The 10,446-nt window shown below is 36.9% G+C and overlaps 1 protein-coding gene across 1 annotated transcript in view; it reads left to right on the forward strand.

The window, feature by feature from the left end:
- KCND2 (potassium voltage-gated channel subfamily D member 2) overlaps positions 1-10,033 on the forward strand; it is a 547,933-nt gene extending 537,900 nt beyond the window's left edge. The window contains exons 4-6 of the mRNA XM_080665759.1: positions 1,584-1,676; positions 5,157-5,404; positions 7,387-10,033. Coding sequence (XP_080521885.1) covers positions 1,584-1,676; positions 5,157-5,404; positions 7,387-7,564 — 519 coding nt within the window. The 3' untranslated portion in view covers positions 7,565-10,033. The remainder of the gene's footprint in view (positions 1-1,583; positions 1,677-5,156; positions 5,405-7,386) is intronic.
- Positions 10,034-10,446: the final 413 nt, after the last annotated feature.

Here is a 10,446-nt window from a genome sequence, read left to right on the forward strand (position 1 = left end):
CTCTGCCCCTTATGGCCACCATCTTAGTTTTTACTGTTCATGCCTCATAGTGGAATGATCTCCCCCTGCACCATCTTGGCTTCTACTGAGCATGTGCCCAGCAGAGGAATTTCCCCTTTGTTGTTCAATTACTTCCCCCACCCCTTAGTCTGGAAAAGTGGGCTGGTTATACCCTGAGGAGACTGGAAAGCTAGTCCTTCCACCCAACACAGGAAAGGGAGAGGTGTTAATCCCATTGGGGGGGTAATGCCATGATCCCCTGGTGTGCCTGAAGCTGTCACTTCCAGACTTCATTAGACTTATTGTCCAATTCAGCTACCTCGTTTATTAGGTATGATGTCTTATTCAGCTTCCTAGTTGATTAGGCTTCTTAATGTCTGATTCCCTTTGCTCCCTTCCTTTATTAATATCTAGTTATTTATGCTCGCAATCTGAGAGAGTGGCACACTCAGAGAGCCCAGATGCCCTCACCCTTTTCACATACCTTGCCTTATGCATCTCTCCCACTTGGCTGTCCTTGAGTGACATTATATGCTTTTATAATAAACCATTAATCTAGTAAGTAAAATGTTTCGTTGAGTTTTGTGAGCCACTCTAGCAAACTAATCAAACTCAAGGAGCAGATTGTGGGAATCTCTGATTTATAGTCAGTTGGTCAGAAGCACAGGTAAACTGTCCCACTTGCAATTGGCATCTAAAGTTCAAGGAGATGTCACCAGAACCTCTAACATATAGCCAGATGGTCAGAAGCCCAGGTGATAATTTAAGTTTGCAATTGGAATCTAAGGTGGCGAGAGGAGAGTGAAGGACAGTCTTGCAAGACTGAGCCCTCAACCTGTGTAATATGATTCTGTTTCCTGGTAGACAATGTCCAAATTGAGCTGAATTGTAGGACACCACTAGTGTACAGACCACTTCACTGCTTGATGGTGTTGAGGATAACACCCACCACTTCGGAGTTGGGTTTAGAACCCCTTTTACATGGGAAAGGTAAAAAATGCTCAATGACTCAAATACCTAATTATTTTTTTATTTAAAAATTACTTATGTTCCTTAAAGTTCATATGAGTGGGAGTAGGGGATGGCATGATGTCTCCTTTTATTTTTTTAATGGAGAGGAACACCACCTAGTGTTATAAATATCACACAGTATGAAATATAATTTGAGAAACCACTTTTAGCTCAAAACTTTCTTCTTGTATTTAGGATTCCAATAATCGTTACTTACAAAACAGCTTTTATTTAGGTGAGCATAATGCCATTTCCAGGATTATCTAAGTATTAGATTAAATTTTCTACCCCAAAATAATGGCTCTCAGGTTTTCAAAGTTAAGTGGTAGTTGAAAGAGTAGAAGAGATTTAAATTTTCTGTTCAGGGAGGCAAGTCTAAAAAACCAGACTGCTAATTTGAAAAAAAAAATGTAAATAATGATTCTCAGACTTAAAAGCAACTGTCAGGCTGTGCCTTTCTATCTAAAATAAATAATAATAAAATGCTGACATTTAATCTCAAGATTATGCAGTTGAGGTTCTCATTGTTTGCAAATAAGATAGAAAAGACTCTGTCTTCTCTGTGTTCACAGTCCTCTGAGGATGAGCAGGGCTTTGTCAGCAAATCCGGCTCCAGCTTTGAAAGCCAGCACCACCACCTGCTTCACTGCTTGGAAAAGACCACGGTAAGGAACCGGCATCACTGCCTGTCCTGGTCCTCACAGTACTCCCATTTGCTTTTGTGAAAACTCAGTCCTCCTAGGAAAGATTTCCCTGCCCCATCACTGGTAAATAGAATAAGGGACAAAAACGAAAGAAAACAAAACAGAAATTACTTTGAAAGATTGTTGTGACATTTCCATTTGGAAAGTGTTTGAGAGACTTATTAAAATGTTATTCTTAGTGGCTATTCTCACTCTAGTCTAAAATACTAGTTTAATGCGGATGGAAAGTTGTTTTCCAATAGCCAACTGCAAGTCCTATAAAATTATCATTTACCCTGCCCGGCCGAGGTTGCTCAGTGGTTAAACATTGTCCCATGCACCAGGAGGTTACCAGTTCGATACCTGGTCAGGATACATGGCCAGGTTTTGAGTTCGATCTCCGGTAGGGGGCATGCAGGAGACAGTTAATCGATGATGTTTCTCTCTCATCAGTGTTTCTATCTTTTTATCCCTCTCCTTTCTTCTCTCTGAAATCAATAAAAACATCTTTTTTTAAATGTAATTTACCCTGATTTTAAAAATGCTAATTAAATAGAAAAAAATAATGCAGTTCAAGTGTTCCTGACATCTGGATGAAAGGAATATCAATAGCAATAATACAAAATAGAGAATGACTAAATAGAAGCATTTCTTCTTTTTTTAAATATATTTTTATTGATTGCAGAAAAGAAAGGAGAGGGAGAGAGAGATAGAAACATCAATGATGAGAGAGAACCATTGATAAGCTGCCTGTGCCCCCTATTGGGGATCTAGCCTGCAACCGGGGCATGTGCCCTTCACTGGAATCAAACTTGGGACCCTTCAGTCCACAGGCCAAGGCTCTATCCATTGAGCAAAACCAGCTGCAGTGGTTCTCAACCTTCCTAATGCCGTGACCCTTTAATACAGTTCCTCATGTTGTGGTGACCCCCAACCATAAAATTATTTTCTTTTTTTTTTTTTTTAATATATTTTATTGATTTTTTACAGAGAGGAAGAGGGATAGATAGTCAGAAACATCGATGAGAGAGAAACATCGATCAGCTGCCCCCTGCACACCTCCTACTGGGGATGTGCCAGCAACCAAGTTACATGCCCTTGACCGGAATCGAACCTGGGACCTTTCAGTCCGCAGGCTGACACTCTATCCACTGAGCCAAACCGGTTTTGGCCATAAAATTATTTTCGTTGCTACTTCATAACTGTAATTTTGCTACTGTTAATGAATCATAATGTAAATATCTGTGTTTTACGATGGTCTTAGGCTCTACAGCAGCGGTTCTCAACCTGTGGGTCCCAACCCACAGGTTGAGAACCACTAGCAGGGTCGCCTAAGACTATCAGAAAACACAGATATTTACATTACGATTCAATTGTGTTTTCAATTCCAATATATTGCCTATACATTTATTCATTTACTTTCATTTACCTATATAGTCATTCAACAAATACTAGTATGTATTACTTGCATACCATGTGCCAGACAGTGAGCCAAGACCTAAGATATGCTGGGAAGTCAGGTGTGGTCTCTACCCCATCAGTCTCTATGTGTGGGACAAACCACGGCTATTCCTAGGGAAGGGCAGTGAGCAGCAAAGCAACAATGGGCCACAGTGTAGTGGGCAAAGAGGATGGAACCAGAGGGTACAGCATCAGACAAGGCTTTCTGCAGGAACCTGAGTTCAGACCCACAGGATGACTGAGAGCTAATTAGGCAAAGAAGTAAAGGGGCTAAGAGGTGATGTAACCAGAGGAAGGCTAGAACTTGCTCTAGACTAAGAGGACTTTGAGGGTGGTAGGAAGGAGAGAGTGTAGCATAGCACATGAGGAGACAGAAAGGCAGTGACTAGCTCATGCTAGGTTTTCAAGGTAAGTGCAAAATTTTTATCTTCATCTCAAATGAAAAATTATTTGAGGCTTTAAACAGAAATTATAGAATTGTGGCTGCATTTTAAATAAAAATATGGGCAGGTCTATAACTTCCTAATGTAACCCTTTGACATTTAAATAGTAACAATAAGAGAATGTATTTATGACTATCTTTTCCTTTCATTTCATTTTAAATTTTTTTACTGTTTTACCATTTAGGGCTTTTTAAATAAAAAATTATTTAATACCAATCGATATAATTTAAATTGAACTGCCTATAAAAATATATGGAAACCAGCGGCAGAATGACTTCTTCACTTCCAGTCACTGAGGAGACAAATTGGAACCTCATGCATTGTAACTTACATTATGTGTGTGAGATGTGCATTGCCAGAGAAGAAAACAGAGTTTGAATCTTATTGAACTATATTTTTTTCTAGAAATTAAATAGTTAACATAAAACTCTATCTTCTCTAAACATATTTTTCTCTGACTTTCAACTGTAGAATGTTAAATTTCGTTTACTTCAAAATGCTTGTCTCAGCAAAGAAATGACAAAATGAGTAACTAAAACAATCTATTTCCTATTAGCCAGTGAATTGCTTCAATTGTTTTGCTAATGGTTAGGCTGAGAGATAGTTAAGTGGAATTTTGCATGTGCAAAGTCTCTCATTATAAGACTACCCCCATGAACACAAAGAAAAAAAATAGTAATTGAAGTCATTTTTTAGTAGCTTAGACCAAAAATATTTTCCTTTATAAGACTGAGATAAAAGTCTTCCATAAGCATTTTAGGAGACAGTGCTTTGCTTTAAATATATTTAAAGCAAATTTTACACTGTGTTTCTCTAAGATGGAGAATATGAAATTATTTCCATCACTATTTGCTTCTTGGCTAGAACCCTAAACACAGGTAGAGATTCTGAACACACCTAGTGACGTATCACAAAGATAAGAAAGGGGACCTGGAAAGTTCAGTTCTAACCCCTTGAGTCAGACATAAAGTGACACATTTTGCAGATAAATATATTGTATTTGTTTAACTAATAAGCCATATATTTATCTCCACCGAGAATTTTATAGGAACATCTAAAGCAATGGGAAGTGTCCTAGGTACCTTATTTTCTAATGTTAAAATGTTTTTAATTTCATGTGAAAATATTTGCTTTTATATAACAGACAATCTAACTTGTATTAAAATAGTCTCTTTATCATTTCAATTTGTTTAAAAATAAGTCAATGTGAATTTACACATTTTTGTGGGTGTTATCTATATTCATTTTCAAGTTTTTTTCTTTAGTTTATAATCTCCAGTTTAAATAAATAAATGATATTTCAAGATAAAGTTAGCCTACAAATGGATACCACATCAGCCTTCAAGGTGTAACTAGAGAGATGTTATTTTCCCACAAATGCCAGTATTAGGTAGCTTTGATATTCTAATCTTTATAAAAATGGTACTAGTTGTCCATTGCATAGTCTACATGTACATGGACATTGTTTTAGTTTTTAAAAATGAAGCTATTCATTTGCTTTTTAAAAGTTAAAGTGTGTTTCTGTCTTTCTTCACATTTTCTTCCACCTCTGGAACAGAATCACGAGTTTGTGGATGAACAAGTGTTTGAAGAAAGTTGCATGGAGGTTTCGACTGTTCATCGTCCTTCAAGTCATAGTCCCTCTCTCTCCTCACAACAAGGAGTCACCGGCACTTGCTGTTCACGACGACACAAAAAAACTTTCCGCATCCCAAGTGCCAACGTATCAGGAAGCCATCGAGGCAGTGTGCAAGAACTCAGTACCATTCAGATCAGATGTGTGGAGAGAAACCCGCTATCTAACAGGTAGATAAATCTGTGTGGACACACCCCTGTGCTGGTCCCCGAGCATATCTCAACCTGCAGTTGTGTTGCTACATGTGTGGCATCTAAATCCTAGTTCCTAGGGTTTAGAATGAGACAAGACTTAGACTGTAACAAGCAGGAAAATGGATTCCTTGAGTCATAGAGTAGTTGTAGCGATATTAAAAGAGCAGAGAAAAGATAAGGCAGGCAGGCAACCACAAATGTATTTCTACCTCTTCAGTTCCACAGCTGTTTCCTATTTGAACAGACACTTCTATCCCCAGGAGCCTCATAGGTAAAAACAAATTGCTTGAAATGGTAGTTAACACTGCTGAAAGAGACCAGTGAAACTGACATTGATATGATTTAAAAGTATTCAACAGCACCTGCAAATAAATCAACAGTCACTGTGACAGTAAAAACTGAAACTATATCTACACAAATCTTTTGAATCAGTATACAATTTTGATCAAAAAAAGTATTTTGGTCACAATAAACACAAAAATAAATCCAGTTCAAAGAAAGATAAGTGAAATGCTAAAATGGTTATGTCTAGTGAGTTTATGGACAATTGAAGTGAAATTTTTCTATTGGTGTTTTCCCTTTGTTTCTCTTTATTTGCTAGTTTTTACAAGTCATTAAAAAAATCAATTTTACCCAAATAATTTTACCTTGTTCTTCAAATTAAGTAGCTTTTCTTTTTAGAGTAACAACCATTCATTCAGTGCCATTTCTTTGTTGGTATCCAGTAATTTTTGTGGAAAACCTGGATGAGATTCTGAATTCGGGTTATGTTGATTTACATCAATCAGATATCTCTGGAAACAGAATATTAAATATTGGAGCAATGAAAGTTTTCTGTCTCAAAGATATTCTACCACTCCAACGTAGAAAATGGAGAAGTGTTTAGAAAGAAATTTTTAGGCCATAAACATTTAAATTAAGTTTTTCATAAAAATACAATAGTTTGAAGTTCCCATGTATACCCTCCTTTCTCCTTTGCCCCTCCCCCACCCCCCACCCCCATTTAGAGTAGTAAATTCATGCAAGAATATCACTTGGGAAAGCCTGTAAGTATTAGTAATGGCTAACTTTTTGGGGTTCTTAACATTTGGGTGTTACTAAGTTGAAACTTTAAGGGTACCCTATAGGGACAAGAGAGTGAAATGATGCTGTGGTCAAATAATTGAGGCTTATCTATAGGATATATCCCTTTCATAATGGTATCTCAAACCTCTCAGAGATTCTGTCTTAAAGAAAACTTTTATTTTGCACAACTCAGTGTTTCAAAAACCTACCTGATCCTGTTTCTTACATTTTTATATAACACTTTGTTTGAAAAACACTGATGGAATCAAATTTAATAGTTGGTTTTTACACATTCATTTATGATTAGGAACCTGACTAATGTTCACTTTAACATACAGAGTGGGGTAAACATAGGTTTGTAGTTGTATGTGAAACACAGAGTTTCATTATTATTTATTAACTAGAGGCCCAGTGCATGAATTCGTGCACGGGTGGGGTCCCTCGGCCTGGCCAGTGGTCAGGGCCGATAGGGGCCATCTTGCCCAGTCCCAATGGGACTTTGGGGCCAGTGGGCCAGGGGGAGGGACTGTGGGAGGTTGGCTGTGGGAGTGCACTGACCACCAGGGGGCAGCTCCTGTGTTGAGCATCTGCCCCCTGGTGCTCAGTGCCCATCATAGCGACTGGTTGACCATTCGTTCAACCATTCCTAATGGTCGCTTAGGCTTTTATATATAGAGATTATTGTATTATTTTCCATGGGAAAAACCATAGACCTACTTTTGCCCACCTTGTATGTTAAGGTTTTGGTGCTTCCTTTTTAAAAATTATGGCAATTATTCTTAGACATTTAAAAAGTCACTTATTAACCTGACATCATGTACACCTCTATTGTAGGCAAAAACATTTTTAAGTAAACAACTTACCTTCTTAAATCTATTTTCTTCCCTCATCAGCCGATCCAGTTTAAATGCCAAAATGGAAGAATGTGTTAAACTAAACTGTGAACAACCTTATGTGACTACAGCAATAATAAGCATCCCAACACCTCCAGTAACCACTCCCGAAGGAGATGACAGGCCAGAATCTCCCGAGTACTCAGGAGGAAACATTGTCAGAGTGTCTGCTTTGTAGACAGTTGGAATCAGGTCTAGGGGAATTTGAGCCCTGGCTGTGGAGAGAATTCCAATGTGGAAGAAAGAAGACAAGATAAACATTTTGCAGCTGGAAATGGCAAAGCAAGAAGGTTGGTAGTGACATAAAAACAAAGCTTCCAAACTAGAGGATGGAAATAAAACCACCAAATGGCATTTCTTTAGAGTTTGATCTGTTGTACGGAGGAATAGTCTGTGGCCCTTTGGCTTTGTGAATGAGCACAATGAAATGCCGCCTATTGATGCTTCTTATGACCAGAACTCTTTTATAATAAAATAAAATAAAATAAAATAAATCTTTGAACCTAATGTTCCAGTTGAATGCAAAACAAAAAAAAATATGGAAAACATTTTGATAAAAATTTTTCCTGTTAAAACCATGAACATTGGCTGTGATGAAGATTATTGCATATTGAAAAATTCACGCAACACATTTGTATTAACTGAAGGAAACCATCATAATGCATGCTAGAATTCTTTGGAGTAGTGATCTCAGTTTCCTTATGTTGTCTTCAGAATAGGCATGATAAACTATAAATGTAGAGAGGAGGAATTTCTGTGCACTTACTACAAGCTGGATGTTCACGTCCCATGGTGGGCTGTGCAAATATACTCCTATTGGAACTGCAGCATTTCTCATGGGGATGCTCAATAATAAATCTAAAGTGTGCAGATAGTGCAGTATTATCATTTTACCTTGCACCTAGATACTGTTACAACTGCAATAATTCATTATACACCTGTTGTATCAGGAATCGGGATTTTTGTTGTGAGACTTTCCAGATTTTCATAAATTCTATAAGAGCCACATTCATAGAAAAATATCTAGCGTGGCCAGGTTTTAGATAACTTTTTAATGCCAACCTCTTGTGTCATACATGTTTCTCGTAATATTCTTTGATCCACTGTGTCCCCATGAAAGTGCATTTCTTGTTCCTGTGCTAGCCTTTCTTTTGGATTTATTGTCATCAACTGGACTAACGTTTTGTAGTTCAATAGACTTTCCTACTTTTGTATTCCCCAACAAATCATCTTGTAAGTCGATTATCATCAACAATCCTCTCGTCAAAAATTAGGAAAAAGGAGTTCACATCCATGAATTATTTCTAACCTCTTTGCTGTCATGGAAAAGCCCAATTATTGGATATATTACTGTATGTTTCATACAAAGAGCTGGCTGGGACTATTATCACAGGATCAATGATCCCAGAATCTCACTTGATGTATTATTTATTTTGCTTTAGATCTGGAATAAATTTTGAGAATAACTCATGTGAATTGAAATGCAGAGATAAACTGAAGTGCTTTGTGTAACAATTTTTGATGAAAGCATGCTTTCTATGCCACTGAAAAGGCAACCCAAGTTTATCTCAGAAAGGTTCCTGTATATGGCAAGGAGTCATTTTCTCCACTAAATCAGGAGGACAGGAGTTTGATGATGCAAAGTTGATCTCTATGTACATTTCAGTAAAAAGTCTCGATACTTTTTCACCTTTAAAATATATCAGCAGACATGTCTGCATGTGACAGTGTAAAAATGTTTTATGTCAAATGAAAAGTTTTGTTTATTTCAACAACCAGTGTAAGGAATACAGTTTAGCTTCCATACATGGAAAGAATTAATAATTATCCCTCTACTGTAGAGATTTTTAAATGCTTATCATAATTTATCATAAAAAGGAATTAATCCAACTATTTTCGAGTGAAGCCAGAGATTCTTGCTTCCCATTTCTAGAATTGCTTCTAGAACAATGCTGTGCACACAGTAGATTTTAATAAGCATTTGCTGAGCGAAAGGAAGACAAACTCTTCTCTCTCTTGGGAAGAATTGCCTTTATTTATAGAATGTCTTTTAAAAAGTTACTAACCTTCCTGGAGTGTGAATACTAACGATTATATTAACACCTGCCTCATGCCACTTTATGCTTCTAGAGCAAATATATAGTGAAACTTATTTGACGACATTTGTTGAAAATCTTTTTTAAAAGTAGACTACAGAAACCACCATCGAGAATACCTACGTCTTTTGATTCCCAATGAAAAGTTCTATTTTCATGTTCTGAATATTACATTTAAAAAATGCAGTTCAGTTAGATTAGTATTTCAGTTGACAATTCTGCCTCCTTTTCAACTTATCATTTATCCCAAACTATTACTTTGTTTAAACTTTTTGGAAAAGAAAAAGAAACTTTTTGGTGTTTTAGGTGATTTAAAAATATACTGTGTTGGTGGTGAATGACCCTTGATGACTGTGTTAAGTGCATCTGTATTGTAAGTGAAATGTAATTATTTCTGTGTGCCATATGGAGTAACCAAGGTCATTGTTTTTGGCAATTTGGTTTGAAACTCATATGTCTTTATTTTAAAGGGTAGCCTACTATCTGCATTATGCTGGAAAAGTAGACCTTTGGAGAATACTTAAATAAAACATGTGCATGCTTGAACAGGATGCCATGGCTGGCTGTTGCCCTTTTTTCTTAGACTTTCTTCTTTTCCAAAACCTAGAATGTGCCATATTCCTAATACGTATCTAGGAGAACTCTGTAACATGTACTCTAAGAACCCATCAATTGTTACAGTTAAATCTAGTCTAAACAAGTGGAGAGAGTAGTTCTGCCAACAATGGGAAGTTAGACAGTCTTGTTAACAGCATTTAAAGATAAAAGAGTGTCACTGCTTTCAATGGTCGTTTTTGGAAATATCTTGGCAACTCCAACTCCATAGCTACTAATTATGATAATTAATTTTGTTGCAGGATTTTATTGGTCATTAAAAAAAGATGTAGTATAGTTAAAACCAGTGGTGTGTTATACATGATACTATCAAATAGAGTGCTCTCTGCAGGGTGTGACCCACGGTTTA

Source organism: Plecotus auritus (genome assembly GCF_963455305.1).
Source record: "Plecotus auritus genome assembly, chromosome: 4".
NCBI lineage: Eukaryota > Metazoa > Chordata > Mammalia > Chiroptera > Vespertilionidae > Plecotus > Plecotus auritus.